The sequence below is a fragment of the Ptychodera flava genome, chromosome 1 (assembly GCF_041260155.1).
Source record: "Ptychodera flava strain L36383 chromosome 1, AS_Pfla_20210202, whole genome shotgun sequence".
Classification (NCBI taxonomy): Eukaryota; Metazoa; Hemichordata; class Enteropneusta; family Ptychoderidae; genus Ptychodera; species Ptychodera flava.
This window is the reverse complement of record NC_091928.1, coordinates 545,544-569,044: the sequence shown is the minus strand read 5'-3', so window position 1 is coordinate 569,044 and position 23,501 is coordinate 545,544. Positions and strand designations below refer to the sequence as shown.

General features: G+C 35.6%; 1 protein-coding gene across 8 annotated transcripts in view; it reads right to left on the bottom strand.

Annotated features, from left to right (window-relative positions):
- The window catches only part of LOC139136486 (carotenoid-cleaving dioxygenase, mitochondrial-like), a 141,534-nt gene extending 127,893 nt beyond the window's left edge, over nt 1-13,641 (bottom strand). For 7 of the 8 annotated variants that reach the window (XR_011553548.1, XR_011553608.1, XR_011553660.1 and 4 more), the window contains exons 1-2: nt 13,226-13,641; nt 4,293-4,693 (exon numbers count right to left, since the gene is read on the bottom strand). Coding sequence is in view for 4 of the 8 variants with exons in the window: in XM_070704580.1 (XP_070560681.1) it covers nt 4,293-4,693; nt 13,226-13,313 (489 nt within the window). In the remaining 4 variants the exon portion in view is untranslated. The remainder of the gene's footprint in view (nt 1-4,292; nt 4,694-13,225) is intronic. The other variant, XR_011553452.1, reaches the window with a different exon arrangement.
- Between the last annotated feature and the right edge of the window lie 9,860 nt (nt 13,642-23,501).

Sequence of the window (23,501 nt, the reverse complement as noted above, 5' to 3'; positions counted from 1 at the left end):
AGTGGGTAAAAAATGTACAAGGATCTGTAAAAAATAGTGACAATGTCACTGGTCGCTCCCATATAGTTATCAAAACAAGCTAAAATCAAGCTAAAAGATTTTTTTATCACAAATAGAAACAATTCCCCCAATAAAATAAAATTATACAAATTTCACCAGAATTTGATCAAATCTTACTGACGTCACCCGTAAAAACCTCTACACTAAGTTTCAACTCAATCGGACGTGTGGTTTCAGAGTTAAAAAAAATTTTTGATCAAAAATGAAAAAAAATAGCCAAAAAATGCAAATATGCAAATTTCACCACGATTTGCCCAGATTTGAGAAAGGTCACTCCTATGCACTTCCATACCAAGTTTCAAATCAATCAGACTTGTGGTTTCAGAGAAGAAGATTTTTTGACCAAAAATGGGAGAAAATTACAAAAAAAGTCATGAAAAATAGCAAGTCCAAGATACTGACCCAAGATGTGCGCAATCATTTCAGGGCAGCCCAAAGTACTTAGTATACATGCTAATTTTTCATCTAATCTGCTCAGTGGCTATTGAGATTTTCAATAAAATGTAAACTTGTAAACATATATACATATGGCTATGGGAGCTAACAAACGACCCAATGGTCGACAGAGCTCTGCTGTGTTATGAAGAGAGCAACGTTTTGTGACATATGTATTGATGAAGAAGGTTGAGATCTTTGATAGCTCATTTCAGGATGGCCTGACCTAAAATGGCAAAATTAGCTGCAAAAATACAAATTGATGATTTCATCATAATTATGTATAAAAATGTATACCAAATATCAAAGCTATCACATGAGTAACTTTTAAGAAACAAATATTTTGACCAAAAACGGCAAAAACTGACCCAAAAATACAAAAATTGAAGATTTCATCAAATTTCACTATATCAAACTAAGAGAACCCCCAGGAACCTGTATATCAAATATCAAAGGCATCAGACAAGTAGTTTTTGAGAAACACATTTTTTGACCAAAAATGGCAAAAATTGCACCAAAAATACAAAATTGCAGATTTCATCATATATTCTGTATATCATATTTAGTTTATCTGTAGGAACCTGTATACCAAATATCAAAGCTGTCAGACGAGCGGTTTTGATGAAATAAATTTTTGACCAAAAATGACAAAAAATTCCTTAAAAATACAGATTTGCTTATTTCATCATATTTGAACAAATCCAAGTTGGGCTATCCCTAGGGACCTGTATACCAATATCAAAGCTGTCGGACGAGCGTTTTTGATGAAATAAATTTTTGACCAAAAATGACAAAAAATTCCTTAAAAATACAGATTTGCTTATTTCATTACAATTTGAACAAATCCAAGTTGGGCTATCCCTAGGGACCTGTATACCAAATATCAAAGCTGTCAGACGAGCGGTTTTGATGAAATAAATTTTTGACCAAAAATGACAAAAAAATTCCTTAAAAATACAGATTTGCTTATTTCATCACAATTTGAACAAATCCAAATTGGGCTATCCCTAGGGACCTGTATACCAAATATCAAAGCTGTCAGACAAGCGGTTTTGATGAAATAAATTTTTGACCAAAAATGACAAAAAAATTCCTTAAAAATACAGATTTGCATATTTCATCACAATTTGAACAAATCCAAGACGGGTTATCGCTAGGGACCTGTATACCAAATATCAAAGCTGTCTGACCAGCGGTTATGAAGAAGGAGATTTTTTACCAAAAACGCCTTTTTTGGCACTAATTTGCATATTTTTGGCAATGACAACTTCATTTGAACAAAATCTCATCTACAGCCCATCATCCATGTACACACCAAATATCAAGATGAAATGTGCAGCGGTTTTGGAGTTTTTGATGTTGACGGACAGACATACAGACATACAGACATACAGACATACAGACATACATACATACAGACATTTTCCTAGCCTATAAGAATAGCTTCCATTGCCATATATACATATGGCTATGGGAGCTAAAAAGTAACGCTACCTCATCAATCTTCTAGACCCTACCCCCCTCCTAAATATCAAATGTTCCACCTCTTGGTATTACATAGGGTCAGATGGCAGGAAATATACAAATTTGGGTGTTTCCCAACCCTTTGAGCAGAACATTTATCTAATAACATGCCTCAGGACTTTTATACCAAATTACAAAGCTATCAGTCAAATATTTTTGAGAACAAGTTTTCTTGACCCAATAGTATATTTCAGGACAATGTCCACATATCTAACTATTGTCATCTCTGTGCATCTGTGTACTAAATATACCAGCTGTATGTCCAGGGGTTTTAAAAAGAAAATACTTTAAATTTTAAGATTTTTTGACCAAAAATGACAAAATTGCACAAAAACAGTAATTTTCCCAATTTTGTCATAATTACAACAAATTAGAAGAGTAACACCTTTGCAAACATCCAACCAAAATTTGAGAGCAATTGGGCTGGCGGTTTCAGAGAAGAATAATTTTTAATGAAAATGAGAAAAATCACCAACAAATTCAGCAAAAATAAAAAATTAACGATATCTTCACGATATCCGTAAAACTTTATAAGGTTCACCTAAGGTACTTGCACACTAATTTTCAAATCAATCAAAACAGCGGTTCTTGAGTTATTAATAGCATTGATTGCGATTTTGGGTTTGTTACTAAATATTGCTGCACGCGCACGACTTCCGGAAAAATATGCTGAAATTCAGACAAAATTTGTCATTGTGAGCACGGCTGTTGTTGCAGCTTGTAGTCTCAGTCATCAATTTATACAAATAGTGAGATGCTAAATAGCCATTCTAACACTGGCAGGTTTTATGTTCGTCGTTTATGCGGAAAATGCAGACAAATATTTATTTATGCATATTAATGAGAGAGAGTGACGTCATTTGCAATCAGCACTATTCTTGACCATTTTTCACATTTTGTAAGCATAATTTTGGCAATGCAGACTTCATTTGAACAAAATCCCATCTATAGCCCAGGATGCACCAAATACCAAGCGGAAACGTGCAGCAGTTTGCATGTTTTTATATGTTGACGGACATACTGTGCGTACGTACATACATACATACATACGGACATACATACATACATACACACATACATAGAGACGCCATCGACTTCAGCTCATACGATAACCTCACATTGGTATACCAAATGTGAGCTAAACACCTTTCGTTGCTGGTTCAACCACATGTATATAAGCAAATTTTAAATTGTCACAACTTTTGACCATTGAACAGTTTATTAAAGTAAATTTATTAAATCTACCGGCCAGTAGGGTACCGCACTATTGTGACAAAGTTAATGAAACTAGTTTATATTTAAAATCCCTTGCTGGCAAAGACATACTAGCTTGTTGTGAGCCCTTACCCATGTCTGGCCAAATACCTGCAGCTAGTAGCCTAAAGCAAGGCTAAGCACACTCTACCGAGCCCCTATTTCTGCAATGCATAATGAGTGATTTCATGCAATCAAGCACGGAGCCCCTTAAAAAGAGGTAAAAATTTAAGCAAAGAAATGTCAAAAGAACTCCAGTTGAAACAATATTTCTTATATTCATAAGCTTTTTGAGTCTCATAAAAGGAATTATCGCATTACTCATAACTGTCAGAAATATCGCCGTTCGTCAATAAGGCACTGCTAGTTTTCCCATGGTCGACCTGTTATGATAGTAGTAGTAGAGCCACTTTGTTTCGATATTTTCTATTGGGCAAAATTCTTCCATATATGGAGTTCTGACCAATTAGTGACAGTGTTTTAAAACAAAGTCTATATTTATTTTGGCTAAAGCCAGGGGGTCTCTTTAATGGTTCCCCTGCCACACAAAAAGATATCGATGCTTATTGAGTGCAGCTCAAAACCCTGTGCTAGGAAGACGGGAACTGACAGTTGGAATTTGTTCTTGTGTGGCACTCAAAAATCGACCCCATTTTAGACCCTGGTTTACTATGAATTGATACCCCCATTTTAGACCAAGTTGCCGAAATACCCACCCCATTGGGCGGCACGTATACATATTGGCAAGTAATGGAAGTACCCCCCCCCCCCCCCCCCCCGATCAAACGTTATGGTAATTTAATTTAAATGTTGTCTTAAAAACCCCTGCAATATCAGGGACTTCCATTTTATTCCTATGGTAAACAAGGATGGATCCCTGATACTCATAAATACATAGAAATTTTGTGACCCCTCCATGCACTATGCAGTTGTCCAATAAATACCGATTCCATATTCATTTACTTTTAATACAAATGTTGAACCTTCAAAATGTTCATTATACAGTGCAGAAAACTTACCCTCTTTCCAGTTTCTAGATCCTTTGGGTCAGCTTTTCGGATATTTGTTGACTCAGTACAGACATAGTATTCATCACCAAGCTGAATCCAACTGATGTTACAGTTGTCTTCCAACAGCGGTGGTACAAAGTATGAAAAGAACCATTGAAAAATATTCTTACATGGATCAGGATGTGCAAGAGTACCAAATTCACTGCAAACAATTCGATTTGTGGCCATATTTTTTTTGTAGACGTCACTTTGAAGAAACTTGCTCTGATAAGTGATTATTCCATCCAAAATGTCAAACCGATGGAGTAGGGCCAGCCCATCAAAAACATGATTATACGAGTCACTGCCAACTTCAAATAATCCTGGACCATTCCTGAGAAAGCTGCCTTTCAGCCACTGAGGAACATTCCCTGAAAAGTGATACAAAATAGTGTCAATGACTCTTAATTGTCTTCCATTTTTTATCAAAATCTACTGATATCAATATCAACTGTAAATTATCAAACAAGGTCAGTTTCACACTGGTCAGTACTTTAAAGAGAAGCTGGTTTATACAAGGAGGTATCTTTTTGAAAGGGCATAGTGAAATACATGTGAAGGTTAGTTTTGATGTACTCATTCTATTGTAAGACTCTGCCTGTGTATAAGACCCTCCCCCACTTTTAGGGTATTTTCAAAATTGCTATTCATCCATTTATAAGATCCTACCCTACATGTACGGTAGTTTATTCACAATTTGAAACCATAGGGGCAATGTCGAGGCTATAGTTTATGTAAACAGTGGTGACACTATGTTAACCAAAACCTTCCTCCATATCTAGGCTTTTATGAGGGTTCTGAGCTTATTATAACCACCAGAGAATTGTTAGATTAATAAGGTCATTTACTTGTCTTGGAACCTGAATCAGTTACATAATACACAAACATACAAAAGGCATACAACATGCAATATAAACTATACAATGACATGTACACTTGTGAGAATGAAAGTAGCATTTAAACTGAAGTTAGCCAACATACATGAATATGAATATGTGTTTTTTAATTATAACTTTCGACCCTCCTATAAAGTTACCAGGGAGATCGAGCATCAGAAATGCCATTTACAGTAAAGAGGAATTAAAGTCCAATTAATGAACGCTATTATGAAAGAGAATATGACTTTACTGGACCATGGTCTTCCATATATACATGTAGTCTACCATTTGAGGTAGCCATAGACACAAAAACACATGAATTCCAGTTCAAACTTCTTCATCATATTCTGTACACATACTACCATCTATCCAGAAGAGGCATGGACCAATCACCGCTCTGTTCATTCTGCCAAAGCAGCAACGATCACTAGATCATCTTTTCTACACCTGTAAATTCACTGAGACCTTCTGGAACGAGTTTTACACATTTTTCAAGGAATCTCCCAGTTTGTTCACGAGACAAAATTAAATGAATTGCTCTTTGGTGTTGACGGTTACTCTGACATTCACAACCACTTGCTACTGTTAGCCAAAAGACACATCTATGTCATGAAAATGAAACAGAGTAAACCACACTTTGCAGCTTTTATGTTGCAAGGGAAATTCAACTACCACCTAGAGTACGACATAGCTCTGGAAAAAGACAAATTAGAGAGACATTGCAGTAAATGGATTTCAATTGTATGCAAAATCGTAGATAACTAAGCACCGTACTTCATTTTATTTAAGTTACTGTTACTAACGAAAACGTTACCAATAAAACAACTTAAATACAACAAGTCATCGTTGATGACACAGTCCCCGCTTGTCCATTTTGTTGTAATCTTTGGTGTCTAGATAGCTGTGGTCTAGGTAGCTGTGGAATGACATTGATGCAACGGGTGTATCAGGCCTGTGACTTGCATAATAAAGTAATCTGAGAAACGTTCAATAAATGACTCATCTCTGCCGGTAATGACCAGTGAAGGAACTTTTGATTACATCACACATAACGATGCCCTCACTGCCTCTAGTGTAATGACGGCACATACTATACACATGGTTTGGTGGAATTTTCAAAATGGTATGGGATCGGGTATGTTGTTGTAATCAGCCGTTTCGGATCATATAATGAAACAAAATATGTGCTCAAGAATGCAGCCATAGTATTTTATCTTCGTATTACGTTTGAACAAAATCAGTCCATCGAGGAACAGTGACCTATGTTTATGTTTCAAAGACATAAAAAAATCACACCAAAATTGAAATCAAATGGCTGTCTATTGACCATATGGATCATAGCACAAAATTAGTAGACATGCATGCCATAGTACTTTATCCTTGTACCAAGTCTCAACAACATTGGGTAAGGAATATTTGCATATGATTAAGCCTCAAAGACATGAAAGAATCCAAAAATGACCATCTGGCAGCGATATCGGAAAAAAAATGACAATCTGGCAGCCATATTGGAACATGTCACGAAGTAAATTGACATGTATATGTATGCCATAGCGCTTGATCTTTGTGCCAAGTTTGGACAAAATGGGTGTAATGACCTTTGAATTACGCTTCAGACATGCAAAATTCCAACAAAATGGCAGTTCTGCAGCCATATTGGATCCCATCGCAAGGTTAATTGATACATGCATATGTATGCCATAGTGCTTTGCCTTTGTGCCAAGTTTGAACAAAATCGGTTCAAGGATGTTTGAGTTATTGGTTCAAAGACATGAAAAAATCGCAACAAAATGGCCGCCTCACGCCCATATTGGATCGTATTGCAATATAATTCCAGATGCACATGTAGGCCATAGTGTTATGCCTTTGTGCCAAGTTTGAACAGAATCGGTTCAAGGATGTTTGAGTTATGGTTCAACGACACGAAAAATCACAAACAAAATGGCCGCCTCGCGGCCATATTGGATGGTATCGCAAACATGCATATGTAGGCCATAGTGTTATGCCTTTGTGCCAAGTTTGAACAGAATCTGTTCAAGGATGTCTGAGTTATGGTCCAAAGACATGAAAAATCGCAACAAAATGGCCGCCTCGCGCCCATATTGGATCGTATCACAAAATAGTCCGCGGGGACTAAAAAACCAGCATTAACTGCTTCACTAACTTTACAATGTTGTACATCAGTAACACATAATGACAATATCACTGTTTGCTCCCACATACCGGTAGTTATCAAAACAAGCTAACAATTGTATGAAACATGTCACATACAGACAGACATGTACACAGACTGGCACAGAGTGATGACATTGGCCCCCAAGTATGCCTTAATTGGCCCATGGAGAGTGATAAAGATATAACAAACAGCTGAATGTGATGATAAAATGGTTAAGTATAGGCCTACAGGCACTGAGGGTGAATATGTTACAGCAATTTGATTAGTTTATTTTCCTTTTCTACTTCTGTGATAATTTTTAAGACAATCAATCTGAAAGGCAGTTTATGTATTGACAAATATGTTATCTTTTGCAAGCACACAGCAAACTGTTCTTGATATTTCATTTACAATATTTGACATAGACTGAAATAGATAACATGCAACCAATGTTTATATTTTGCCCATACACCAGATACATGGAGATATTTCACAATCATGACTCAGAAACCCTTCAGGTAAAAGTAAATATTGTTTTCTTCCAGAGCAGCTTGTACATCCACATGTGGAACAACTTACAAACTTAACCAATTACACAAGGATATAACTCTGGTGAACTTGACTATTAGTTTCAAATCCTTACCTAACTTGATATCTTAAAATAAAATACACTGCATGGTTAATTGCGCTCAAAAATACATCGGGGTGGACCATTTGATAAAGGGAGAGGGGTGTCTGGAAGATTGATGAGGTACATTATCTTTTTTGTCTGATCCATTGTACATTCTTTTTTTCCCCATTCTCCAACCTATTCTTTTTGTCAAACCTTCTCTGACTGATTTTTTTATTGACATTTGTTTGGAATTTTTTTCAAAATCTGCCAGGAACCCCTCCCTCACTCTTAAACATTGAAAAAATTTTAGAAAATATTTGTTGGAAACCAAACTTGCTAAAATCACCTCAGCTATGTTTTCTAATGATTTTTTACCACATTTCAACACCAAATACAGTTTACCATACCAAATGTTTACTAAATCACATTATACACTCTTAGTTCCAGAAGGTAGAAAATTACCAAAAAAATAAATCTTAAAAATACAAAATGAAAGATACCCCTGTAAAATTGAGTTTCGCAAAGTTGCCCAAAAAATTCAAAATTCCGGATTTCAACCTAATTTCAATGTATCATATTAACAAAAACCCTAAGAACCTGTTTACTAAATATCAAAGCAATCAGACTGGTAAACTTTGAGAAACAAGTCATTGACAATGACATAGTCCCCACTTGTAATAGGAGTATTAGTCTTGATGGGGCAGGGAAATGTGGTCATTAAGAAGTATCACTGGAGTGTATATGTTGAGATCTATGGGCACATAGGTCTATGTCGTTGTTCCCAATTTGAAACACATGAGGCATGTCTAAGTTATGGTTCTAAATTGGGAAAAAAGATCAGACCTCTAGATGTATTGGCCAGCCAAAAAATACATATGCGCATAATAATGAGGTACAAGATGTGACATCTTAAGGTCTAATATCCTATCAGAATTGGAGGGTATAGAACTTGTGGTTACTGAGTTATGCATATATATGTATAATCAAGATCAAAGGTCATAAGGTCACGTGACATTTTGAAAAAAATTTGTATTGCTAATTAATCCCTATATGCCAAAAATCAGTCCTCTAGCTCTATTCCCTTGCCCAGAATTAGATATGTGCATAATTAATGAGGTAAAGCGCGTGTTGTCATAAGGTCTCCCATCCTACTAAATATAAAGGACACAGCACTTGTGGTTACGTATTTATCAACATAGACGTATATTTCAGGTCAAAGGTCATCGAGGTCACATGACATTTGGTCAAAAAATGTCTATACTATGTGTATCCTTATATAACAAAAATCAGACATCCAGCTCTATAGGTTTGCTCAGAATTAGATATATGCATAATTAATAAGGTACAGTATGAAGCATCATAAGGTCTCCCATCATACCATATATGAAGGGTGTACCACGTGTGGTTACTGAGTTATGGACAAATATGTATATTTGAGGTCAAAGGTCATCGAGGTCATGTGACATTTAGTCAAAATAATTGTATTGCTAAGTTATCGCTATATACCAAAAATCAGACCTCTAGCTCTATTGATTCGCTCAAAATTAGATATGCACATAATTAATGAGGTACAATATGTGGCTTCATAAGGTGTCCCATCATACCATATATGAAGGGTGTACTAGTCTGGTTCCCTGACCCATTTCCCCGGTAGAGGGCGTGGGGAAATATAGGGTCAGGTACCGGCTAATGTAAACATGGACGCTATTGGGTTAAAATAAAATTAATGAGGTACAATATGTGGCGTCATAAGCTGTCCCATCATACCATATATGAAGGGTGTACCACTTGTGGTTACCGACTTATGGACATATATATATATATTTGAGGTCAAAGGTCACCAAGTTCACGTGACATTTTGTCAAAATATCTGAGATATCCGCGTGAACGGATGGACTCACGGATGGACTCACGGACGGATATGACCCAATCTATAAGCCCCTTGGACTTCATCCGTGGGGACTAAAAACTGTGTCACTGCATCCTTTTTGCAATATGAATACGATGAGAAACTAAATTTTTATTTTTCTTGGCCTTTATACATGGGAGTCTATGGACTGCCTTATACATAGGAGTCTATGGACTGCCTTATACACGGGAGTCTATGGACAGCTGTCTTATACATGAGAGTCTATGGAGGTGGAAACTAAAAAGTCCTCTAACACGGCCAAATTTGATCGCATTGTGAAACAAATCGACGTGCATCTGTATGGGGTAGGGTACTATCCTTGTGCAAAGTTTGAAAGAAATTGACCTGGGCATGTCTGAGATATCTGCGTGAACGGACGGACGCACGGACGCACGGACAGACGCACGCACACATGGACATGACCAAATCTATAAGTCCCCCTGGACGGTGTCCGTGGGGATTAACAAATTTTCTGACCAAAAATGAGAAAAATTGCCCACCGAAATACAAAATTGCAGATTTCATCCTAATTTCAATATATCTTATTAACATAAACCCTAGAAACCTGTACACTAAATATCAAAGCTGCCAGATCAGTAGTTGTAGGAGAAAAAATTTTTGACCAATAAAGGCAAAAATACCGTCAAGGACAGTGTGCTTACATTCAGTTTGAATTGGTCCATTCGAGAAATATTTAAACCAGGAAAAACAAGAATGACAAAAGCAAATAAGGTCTCCAACTTAGGTACTGGGGGTCATCCTACGGAACATGCATATCAACTTCTATAGCAATGGGACAAGCAGATCGTAAATACATAAGCAAATGTCAACAACAAAAAATAGACAGAGAAGGCTTGATAAAAAGAAAAGGTTGGAGTGGGTAAAAAATTGTACAAGGGATCTGGTAAAAAAGTAATGCTACCTCATCAATCTTCCAGACCCTACCCCCTCCTGAATATAAAATGTTCCATCCCTTGGTATTACATAACGCCAGATGACAGGAAATGTATTTACAACCTTGGGGAGTTTTTAATTAATGTGATGAGTGTTATCATTCTAATGTAAACAGCACTTAAGTTAGTTACAGATAGTGAAATGCCTTCCATTGTGGGTGGTGATTACAACATCTGGAATTATCAGACAGAGTCAACAACGAATGCACCAGCAAGATATACCTTGCTGATGCGTTCGTTGTTGACTTTGTCAAATTTAATCCGGTGATAATCTGGTGACAGCGTCCACAGATTAATAATTTACCCTTGCTTACTTTGGCAAATTAGGCACTCAAACTCATCAGATAATACACGCAGCATGTTGATAAAACGTTTACGCAAGATTGTCAAGGGCAGTGCTATTAAAGTTAAAGCCCCCACTCAATTATCAGATTTATCTAATATAAATATTATTTCCTTGATAAAATGTTCAATGGAAAACAAAAGAATGACAAACTGTTAATGGACTGTTGACATATTCGCTAATGCGAGAACCAGGGATTGAGAAGGGCACCTTTATTGAGACCGAAACACCAAAGGTTGGTAGATATCTTTATTAGCAATAAAACGAAACACCTACCCATCCCTGGGGACGGACATGTAGACAACCCCCCGTGGTCTGCTACGTGACCGCATAGAGCCTTGAATTTGAGGTAGAAGACCTAAATCACGGTCCGCGCCTCTAGGGACCATACTTCAATGCAATGTTTGACATTTCTGAGAAACAATTTACATGATTCATGATATGCATCACCCGGGAGCTGAACGGATCAAAAACTTAGTACGAGATGATTAATTCGGCCAGACCTCAGGTCTCAAGAAAAGTCATACCGTGAAGGTACTCTATACCCTATAGAGATACCGTGCCTGAGAGCAAACAAAATATCACATAATAATAATAATAATAACAATAACTTTATTGACCTTATTCCCTCAAAGGTGAACATAGTCAAGAATTATACTCAGTGTTTTTGTTAAGGCCGGTACCCCGGTAAATGTTACCGGGGTTCCCCAGTCATTTTACCGGGGTTCCCCTTGGTATATCAATGCAATCAGATTAGGGGACAGCAGCAATGTTACCGGGGTTCCCAAATAATTTACCGATATTCCCAAACCTTAGCAAAAACACTGATACTACAAAAATAAGAAAAGGATGCTTATCAAAAAATAATATATATATAATATATATATATATATATATATATATATATATATATATATATATATATATATATATATATATATATATAAAAGATATAACTTTATGCAGAATATGAAATGTGGGGTAATCTTAAAAAATATCTGTTTCTTGGAAAAATGTTGTGAGGTAAATCATGCTATCTGTATTGCTCATTATGTAGCAAAATTTGGCTTGCAAATCCCACTTGTTGAAGGTTTCATTGTTGACTGCTATCGAGTCTAACAATTTTTGTCGTGATTGTGTATGACATGGACAACACATGATATAATGAAATTCGTCCTCAACTGAGTTGGTATCACACCTATTACAAATTCTGTCCTGCAGCTTTTAGTTTGGTCTCATGTGTCTACCTTTCTCAATCATCAGATTATGGTCACTTATTCTCAGCTTGGTAATGTATTTTCTGTCATTTTTATCCTTGAACTTTTCCATTTTAAAATCCGTTTTAAAGCCGCACTTTTCAATCCCAGGTTCTCGCATTAGTGGAGTTCTCCTCCCAGTCAAACACATGGCCAGTATGATGTTTGATTTCTATAACATTAATTACACAAACTGATCTCAACCTTTTGTCACATTTTGCTAATCCTGCAAACAGAGTTTATGCAAGCTTTTGATTGACGGTCTGTTCAAATCGCCAACGGTCATTGATTCCCCGCCACAAACACTTGAATTTCCTAAAAAAATTGTCTTCCAGTCGCGTTAGACTTTGAATATAACCACAGAGTTCGATCGGCAGCAACTTCACGCTGACCGCTTGGCAGTCTGTCTGTGTATTTGCGGCCGGGGAAAACTAAAAAGTGGCATTTTGTGGATTGTGTACTCGCAAGTTGCCTGTTTGGTGTCTACTTACACAATGAACGCCACCATAATTTCTTGCAATGCAGTTGCCCAGGCCATGTTATTGTTAGTACAAAATACCATCACCTCATGGATCAAAGTATTTTCTTTCTTAGTGTATGTTCTATACCAATATTTAACCATCATTATCACAAGCGATTCGTACGCGTGAACAAAGTCTTGTAGTTGTACAACAACTTAACAAGCCTGGGATTACAAGTTTGGTAATCAGTTTCTCTTGACACTTAGGAATGTGTGTCCTGTGCAGAACCATCGAGGTATTCTGCGCTCGGACGTGTCGGAAAACAGAAAGATTACCTTTCACGACGGTCGCCGCGGGTTCTGGCTGTTCTCGACCAATAGACCGAAACACATTGGTAAGAGACGGGTCTGCAGACTTTGCCATTTTGAAGGGTCTTCTGTTAAATGACAACCGAGGTCAGCAGAGGTCACGCATTGTAATCAATGACACGAGGGGAGAAGATAACCTTGGTTAGTGTTGACATCGTATTCGTCGGAATATCCCCAACCTAAGGATGCTTTCAAGCAGTAATTGCTTCTTTTTGTCAGATAAGCACGTTTTGTCAGATCATAAGCGCCGTACATACGGTTAGTGTTGACACCGTATTCGTCGGAGTATCCCGAACCTAAGGATGCTTTCAAGCAGTAATTAGTTATTTTTGTCAGATAAGCACGTTTTGTCAGATAAGCGCCGTACATATGTAAAGAACGCTGGGCTTAATTTTAGAAAAGCGCCCCCTGTGTCAATGACTAGATTCAAAAATTGCAAGTGGAAGGTTAGGCAGTGAGTTACCCTTGCAATAACCAATTTTCATTTCAAAAAAGAAAATCGAAATGCAACTAATTTTCAATTTTCAAATGGTTTTATCATCCAGATTTAACTTTTAGGCCTTGTTACAACCGATAACGTAGTAACTAACCAATAACGTATCAAACCCGAACGTAGTAAAAATTACCGATAACGTAGTAAATCAACCGATAACGTAGTAACGAACCGATAACGTAGTAAATTTTTCTAACCATTAAGGTAGTAAAAATTTACCAATGACGAAGTAATTTTTCTTGGTATCTGCTAAAGTGCGGGCTGTGGGTTTTTAGAATTATGGCTAGATTTCTAATATATGTAATATGGCATTTAGTATATAAGAAATAAAACCTTTAGAAGGTGTCTATTATCAATAATCATGATAAGGTCTATCGTACGGTATCCCTATTCCTGCCAAGTCCATATTTCACCGTCAGGTCAAGATGATTAAAATTAATGAAACACAACTAGATGGTGTATTTTAACATAATACTGTACATTTGAAGGCTGTTGAAAACATAAATGCTGTAAACTTGATTTTTTGGACTAAAGATGCTATAACTGACCAAAACAAGTGGGTGAAAATACGTCATGTTTCTAAAAAAAATCTACTAAACTAAAAGCGGCGATTCCGAGGACCAACTAATTTATTCCGAGCTGCCAGGCCATTACAAATAATGAGGGATTCTTGCCATGGATGTGAGTGAGAAATAATACCAGACTGACAAAAAAAAAATTCGCGCCTCGGAAATGTCGCCAGTTTATCGCAGAATGTAAAATGTTACATTCTGGTAGGCCTATCAGGCCATAGGAAGTAAATTCTTTGTAATGCATCCATTCACAATTCGGTTCTAGGGCAACACATACAGAAAATTAAACATGTGTAAGGAAAGATTTTACTCAAAAAGCGTAGAAGTGATGTGTATTTAAATGCCGTGTATTTTTCATGAAATCTTTAAACAGAAAAAGACGTACAACAAAGGACTTAGTTTACTTTGCCGTATCGGTTCACCCTGTAACCTCCACAAATGTAATAATCTCCACAAATGTAATATCAACCACAATTGTAATAAAATGCACCCATAAATGTAATATCACCCATAAATGTAACAAAAATCAACCATAAATGTAATAAAAACACCAACCACAAATGTAATAAATGGTAACCATAAATGTAATAAAAAAATCACCCATAAATGTAATACTTATCAACCATAAATGTAATAAATCTATTTTGTCGTTGCAATTGAGGAATTAGCCCTTAAATATTGATCTATGTAATAAGGAAAGCAACTCCACACATTATTCATTTCTTAATTGTTTTGCGTTTAGTGTGTTTTGCATATTTGAAAGTGAATTTTACGTTTCCCTGTTTTGTGTACAGAACTGATTGGCCATACACACAGCTGTAATCTGAATGTCAGTGCAGTCTCTACTCCAGAGTGGGGAAGACTGTATAACACTACGATCCTTTAACGCCGTTTTTTTCGAAAATTGCCGTACTTTCTTAATCAATCGCCTCAATTCGTCTTCAGAGGATAATTGTGTTGAATAATCAATAGATTGTCTGTATTCCTATGTTGTCCCACTTTAAGTTTGTTCCTTCACTAGGGATGCCAGGATGTCTAATTTTGTTCTACTGCGTCAAGGTAGTGTTCGTATTGTTATTTACTAGATTGAAATATATGTTCTCGTCAACATGTTTTGTTTCGTAAGTTTCTGTTATAAGGTATTATATTTCTCTGTTATTTGTTCTGAGTCATCTGTCATAAACTTTGTGTGGTATCACTGGTTGACGAGTTATTTTGACGCTTCCTTATTACGTAATTATCAGTGTCTAGAACTGCTGTTCCACAACCATTATCTAACGTTTGATCAGTACCTCGCCGTTTTCTAATAGCGTTCTCAAAGTATTCTATTCTGTGTTTCGGAAAGGAAACCTAGTTTCAGGAAAGTATGCAATAACATTACACTAGTCTTATTAAAGTTATTATTTACTTAGGGCATTGATAAACAAATGATCACATATGCAAGTTCAAGTTTATTACATTTATGGTTGAGTTTTATTACATTTATGGTTAAATTGTTTATTACATTTGTGGTTGCGGGTTGTTACATTAATGGTTGACTATTTTATTACATTTGTGGTTGATTTTATTACAATTGTGGTTGATATTACATTTGTGGAGATTATTACATTTGTGGAGGTTACACACCCGAGGTCGAGAACGACATTCCGCTAACATTTTACGCGACTGAGAATTTCAGCGGGAAAACACGCCGCTGCGTTGACTTATTTTCAGGAATCGATCTAATAGGAATATTTTTGGACTAGTTTGTGTTCTGCAGCTCTCAATAATTTTGTATCTCCTAATATCATGAACGTATTCTATGACTTGCACCTGCAGTATGATAGTCGATCCATGCATTTGATCCAGCGTGACTATGAAAAGTTTCCTAGGACTATAATCGTGTTCACCACAATAAAATAATTTTAAACGGCATTGAAAACGATTTTGAAAATTGTGCTTTTATCGGCGGTTGAACTAATCTAAAGTGTGAGAAGGGCATAGCATAATTCTATGAAAAAGTAACAAATTATTAGGCGTGTCAAGTTTCAACGAACTGAAGTTCATCTCCCACTGTCCTAGTTCATCTGTGCTGTCAACGATCCGAAACTTACTTTTAAATTATCCATCCTAATCATAACATAAAAAGTTAATATAACGAGTTGTTGTGAAATCTTTCTTGTGTTCATATTATTACTCATCCTTGTTCACAATCTCCGTACAGAGATTGTAGCGCCGTGGAAAATTATTACCTAGCTGGGGAGTCTCAGGAGTAGCCACACTAAATTTGCCTGCAGCAGAGATTGGTGGGGGCGCGCGGTCAACGACTCGGAGACCCTCTAGCTTGGTTCGAATTATCCACGCCGCGCAGCTGCCCCACTACGCTTCATTCAATCTCTGTGTGGAGATCGCCGTATCAGTCATATCATTTCGAAAGCGTCGATCGGCAGTGCGCTGTGCAACGGCGAATGTTTGATGGAAAATGGACTATTCTGACGTTGGTGGAGCTTTACCAGATGTAAGCTAAAATAACGGCATTAGTCAAGAAGTTCACGGCTTTTATTCCATAAACAAATACATCTAGATACTATTTTAGCAGTTATTCTAACTACTGGCGAAAATGATACCAAAAAACACACATTTTTTCATGCCCGCAACCCGCAGCCCGAAAATAGCGCATCCGATTTTTCTTAACCAATGACGTATCAACAAAGTTACCGATAACGTATCAATGAACCAATAATGGATTAAATCAACTGATAAAGTTGAAAAGTCAACCAATACCGCATCAAAACAAGCAATAACGTATTAATTAACTGATAATATATGATTAAGCGATTCATTGGGAGCGAGAGATCGATCGATTTATAGATAGATATATATTAGATTGGTAGATAGATAGATGATAGATAGATAGATAGATTGATAGATAGCTAGGCCGATCAATGTATCGATAAATAAATCGATCACTCAATCGATAGATCGATCTATCAATCAATGTTTGATAGATGGTCGATCGATTGGTCAATCGATCGATAGATAAATTGATGGCAGATCGATCGATAGGACGAAGGATCTATCAATTTGATAGAAAGATAGATCAATTAATTGATAGATCGACCGATCGATTCGATAAATTGGTCAATAGATAGATAATGGATAGATAGATAGATAGAAAGATAGATAGATAGATAGATAGATAGATAGAAAGATAGATAGATAGATTTGTTATCACATCGTTTTGTGCTCAATTTTCTTTTCTTTTATTTATTTTTTCCGTTTAGTGTAAAATGTTACAAATTTCTGCAGCAAATCAATCGTGTTTCGACTATTTTTATGGTAGTACGAACGACTAAGTTGATCTAAGCATTTTTAAATTACTGGAATAGGTTTTGGAAGTTGTTTCTAGTCTTACTATAGTAGCTATGCAGTTTTAAGTTCTTGTTTGGTAAAATTCAAAGAGATGGTGTAAGTACTGATGAAACAAAGCTAGGGTAATGAGGGGCTGTTGGTGTACACATAGAACCCTACTGAGAAAGAAACTATTATGTGTATGTAGCGGCTGCGATTCAGACAGAAAGTATGGTTGTAATAACAAGATTAGAAATGCCTTGATTTTCCAAACCCATTCCAGTAGTGTAGCAACATTTTAGATCAAGTTAGTCGTTCGTGCTGCAACAAAAGTTATAAGGCAAGTCGTGGGAATACTTTGCTTCGCGTGTAAATGTGATTATCGCAAAACATTCTTTTAATAAAGTAATCAGACGAGCTACAAAACGGAATACCTTTTTTCCTTAGGGACTGCTTTTGGCTCTATCAGACCAATTGCAATGCTGCAGTCACCGACAGCCAACATCGCAAATTTCGCATACATATTAGATACGTCACCGATAGAAGTTACTGCGTATTAGTGATTAACCAAAGAATATTAATGATTTATTTGTACAATTGACGATTTTTCATGTATTGTTATGGAAAATCACCATCGGGTGTATTTGACAAGCGACCTAGTGGCCGATATAGCTCCGCTGTGTTTATATCGAGAATAACTATTTTTGACACATGTTGATGAAGAAGGTGGAAATCTTTGATAGCTCAATGCAGTGGGCAGAAAAAAGTGGCTAAAATAAGCTGCAAAAATACACAATTGAAGATTTCATCATACTTTGAATATATCACATCGGATAATCCCTAAGAACATGTCAACCAAAGCTAAAAATTCAAAATTGCAGATTTCATCATTATTTCAATAAATAACATTTAGTTCATCTATAGAAACCTATATACCAAATTTCAAAGCTATCATATGAGTAGTTTTGGAAATACACATTTTTTGACCAAAAATGGCAAAAATTGCCCCAAAACTACAAAATTGCGGATTTCATCAGAAATTCAATATATATTTCTTAGCTCATCTGTCGAAACCTGTATACCAAATTTCGAAGCAGTACAGACCAGTACTTTTTGAGGAACACATTTTTTGACCAAAAAATGGCAAAAATTGCCCCAAAATTACAAAATAGCAGATTTCATCATAATTTCAATAAATATTATTTAGTTCATCTGTAGGAACTTGTATACCAAATTTCTTAGCTATCAGACCAGTACGTTTTAAGAAATACATTTTTTGACCAAAAATGGCAAAAATTGCCTTAAAAATGCAAATTTGCATATTTCTGCACAATTTGAACAAATCTGAAATAGATCATCCCAAGAAACATATGTACCAAATATCAAAGCTATCTGACCGGCAGTTTTGAAGAATAAAATTTTCAAGATTTTTTTACCAATAATGACAAAAATTGCCTTTAAAATACAAATATGCAAATTTCACCACGATTTGAACAAATCTGACTGAAGTCACCCTAAGTAAACCGCATATCAAATTTCAAAGCAATCGGACAAGTGTTTCAGAGAAGATGTTTTTACCAAAAACACCAAAAAATGCCCCAAAAATACAAATATGCAAATTTCATCACGATTTGAATAAACTCAGGTGAGGTCACCCCAAGCGAACTGCATATAAAATTTCAAAGCAATTGGATTTGTGGTTTCAGAGGAGAAGGCAATTGTTGACGGACAACGACGACGACGATGGACAACGACGGAAAATCTACCTACTTGATAAGCTAAAAATGGTAAGCATATCAGTGATCAATACGCAGGAACCTAATATAAATGTATGAGTGAACTCTGGTAAGGCCAAGAAAAATTAATAAAAAGTTTGTTTCTCATCTAAGACACATCGCAAAAATGAAGTGGTGACACATTTTTTTCTTCTCATTTTTTTATTCTTCAACCAAAAAGAACGCGCAAAAAATGAAAACGACATAGGAATGCACGCAGAGATAAATGCACAGCAGTGTTGCTTAAGTATTTTTGTATAGCATCAGTTTTGGGGTTTGACTTTCAGTGCAGCAATGCAGAGTTTTGTCAGCTTAATATAACAGTGACATATGTGTATAGTTCTGAATGGAATGTTAGAGTCAGTTATTTTGTTTACAGTTCTGTTTTATACAGCACTGTGTTATGCACGCGTGATCGTCGCGTGTTTTTGGTTTTTGGGGTATTTTTTTCATTTTATTTTCTCATGAGCAGAACAAAAGGTTGACGCGGCGTGTCTCAATTGACGCGTGTGAGGATGAGAAACAAACATTTTATTTATATTGGCCTAAGTGTTTTTTCTATCAGCACTATACTTTGTACGACTTCTCAATAAGTTTGCGATGTCTTCGTAGTCAAACTTCAAATAAGATGTGACTACGTAAATCACGACAGAAGGGATAAAAAGGAAAGAAAAAGCAACATGTTGTCTACAAAATCTGTTGACTAGTAAAATTAATGAATTTTGATTATCAGCAATTCAATTGAGCAATGAGTCGAGATTTACCTGTAATTCAGTCCCAGAATGAGAGTTACATTTTAAAGACTTATTGTCATTTTGATATACTGATGTTAAAGTAAACAAAATTAACGAAATTTTATAATTGGTCATGTGGAAAACTTTTTTCCAAATCCTCCAAACTCTTAGAAAGCGTGTCGATAAAGACACTCACATGTGTGTCGTATCTTTAATTCATCCTGCAGGAATACTTATAAATTAGTTCGCATTTCCCAAATTAATGAAATTTGATTCGTGATGTCTGAGTAATATCATGAAAACACTCATTTATATTCAGTTAAGTTCCATTTATTAATGCTTTATCGGTCGATTGATAATTTATTTGTTGACTTGATGCATTATCAGTTGATTGGAATCTTTACTCTTTGACTTGGCTAGGTTATTGGTTGATTTGATACATTATTGGCTGATGATTCAATACGTCATCGGTTGATTTGATACGTTTTCGTTCACTTACCCACATTATGGGTTTATTTGTTGCACTATCTCTCTATTTATCTATCCTACGATCGATCGATCTATCTATCTATTCATCGATATATATATAAATATATATATATATTCATCGATATAAATATATATATATATATATATATATATAATAATTCTATTAGTTGAGCAATCGATCAATTCATTCAATCATTCAATTGATAAAATGTCGATCGATCGATTGATTGATCAGTGCATTGATCGATCAATAGGCCGACCTATTGATTGATCAATGGATTCTTTGATCGATCGAGGATAGATCTATCCCTATGAATCTATTCCCATGAATCACTTTATCCAATACATTATCACTTGATTTGATATGTTATCGATTACGAAAACTTACTACGTTATCGGTAAATTGTGTTTCCACGTCACGTTACGGGTCACATGACTCATCATGTGACCAAAGTTGGCGAAGCATATGCTGGGGAAGAATATTTGAAGCTTCAAGACGTGTTTTGAATCCATAAAATGATGCAAATTTGAATACAGTTGCAATTTTCATGGCATTGTCTTTACCACATATATGTAATAATAACTACCCTTTACTTTATTTATAGATGTACCTGTTTAAGATTTTTCTCACAAAAGGCAGCGTAAATGAACAACAAACATCAGCATCTGACATAATTCTGTATTTGAAAATCAACACATTTTATTTGTAAATACCTACTTTATGTCTTCCTTGCAGAAACATGCATCTAAAATGGTTATGATTTATCAAAAAATAATTCACAATATTTAAAATACATTTTAGGGAACAACATATCACATGACAAAGCACGTGACCAGTCATGTGACCAGTCATATTGACAATATGGCTGCTATAAAATTTCACTTGGATATAGTAAAAAAATTATATTTTCTCCAGTTTCATTCACAGAATACTGCTCTTAATAGAACATATTTACATATTAATCATTTGTATTCAATAAATAAACATATCATTTCATAAAATCTTGGTGGTAGTAGCAAATATTCAAGTGAGAACCTTGAAGGCCGAAGTGGAGAAGGGTTCCATGTGAACACATAGATAACATAAGAAGTCCAATAATCAAGTATCAAGCAGGTCCAAGCAATAAATCAAAGTTAACAATAAATTTGCGGAAATTGTGAACCACTATTTAGTATAGCTGCAAGTTGCTTGTCCACACTTTCAGTTGTTTCTGTGATTTTCAGTCATTTAGGAAGACGTACAGAAGATGATTGGCTATACTATAGGATTGTTGAAGTTTATTAGATCATTAATATATATCTATACATGTTTTTACAATGTTTGGCAATCCTTTTACATCTCAATTTGTGAAGACCCAACATCGACTAAGCCTCATATGAATACAAGAATAGGTTTGTAAGTATGCCTATAGTTTGCATGAATATCATTTCATCTCATTTGATGGATATGTTTCTGTATAAAAAATGAAGCATCTTGATTACTTCAAAATCAATGTGGTTGTGTTAGGCATCACTGATGTTGTTTAATGTCAAGTTGCACAACTTTGCAAAAAAACAAAAACTTGTTAACCAATTAACTATGCAAATTTATCTTTTGTTCAATTTGTTCTGTAGACCACTCCTTATAATTTAGCGCATCTGCCCTTGCTGTGCAAATGAGCAAAAATGGGTAAAAATAAGTCAAATATTATTTCAAAAATTAAAATCTCTTTAATTATGCAACCAACATCCTCCAAAACCTAATCAGATCTAGTTCCCATCCTAAAGATTCTGTGTACATATAATTAGGTGGGCGTGGGCCAAAAAGGAAAGAAAAGGCAATATATTGTCTACATAATATGTTGACTTGGCTTGCTTACAACAGTAACTTGCAAAATTAATGAATTTTTATTGTAAGGGATTCAATTAAACAATGAGTCCAGATTTACCTGTAATTCAGTCCCAGAATGAGAGTTATATTGTAAAGACTTATTGTCATTTAGATATATTGGCGTTGTAAGTAACGAAATTTTATAATCGGTCATGTTGAAAACTTTTTTCCAAGCCCTCCAAACTTAGAAAGTGTGTTGATAAAGACACTCACATGTGTGTTGTATCTTGAATTCATCCTGCAGGAATACTTATCAAGTAGTTCGCATTTCCCAAATTAATGAAATTTGATTCGTGATGTCTGAGTAATATCACGAAAACAGCATACTCCAAGTATATGTACTCTGAGGTGTAACTGATTGATTTTGACGACGCTCATTTATATTCAGTTAGTTTCCATTTATTAATACTTTATCGGTCAAGTATCAATTTATTTGTTGACTTGATGCATAATATCAGTTGATTGGAATCTTTACTCTTTGACTTGGCTAGGTTATTGGTTGATTTGATACATTATTGGCTGATCATGATTCAATACGTCATCGGTTGATTTGATACGTTGTCGTTCACTTGGCTACATTATGGGTTGATTTGATACACTATCTCTATATTTATCTATCCGTTGATCGATCTATCTATCCACCGAAATATATATATCATTTGTTCTATTAGTCGAGCAATCAATCAATTCATTCGATCATTCATTGATAGAAAGATCGATCTTGAGATCACTGCATCGATCGATCAATCGGCCGATCTATCGATTGATCAATGGATTCTTCGATCGATTGAGGATAGATCCATCTCTATGAATCTATTCCCATGAATCACTTGATCCAATGCATTATCAGTTGATTTGATACGTTATCGGTAAATTTGTTGAGACGAAATTGGTTAGGAAAAATTACTAGGTTATTGGTGCGTTACTACGTTATCGGTTGATTTATTATGTTATTGGGTTTGATATGTTATCGATTAGTT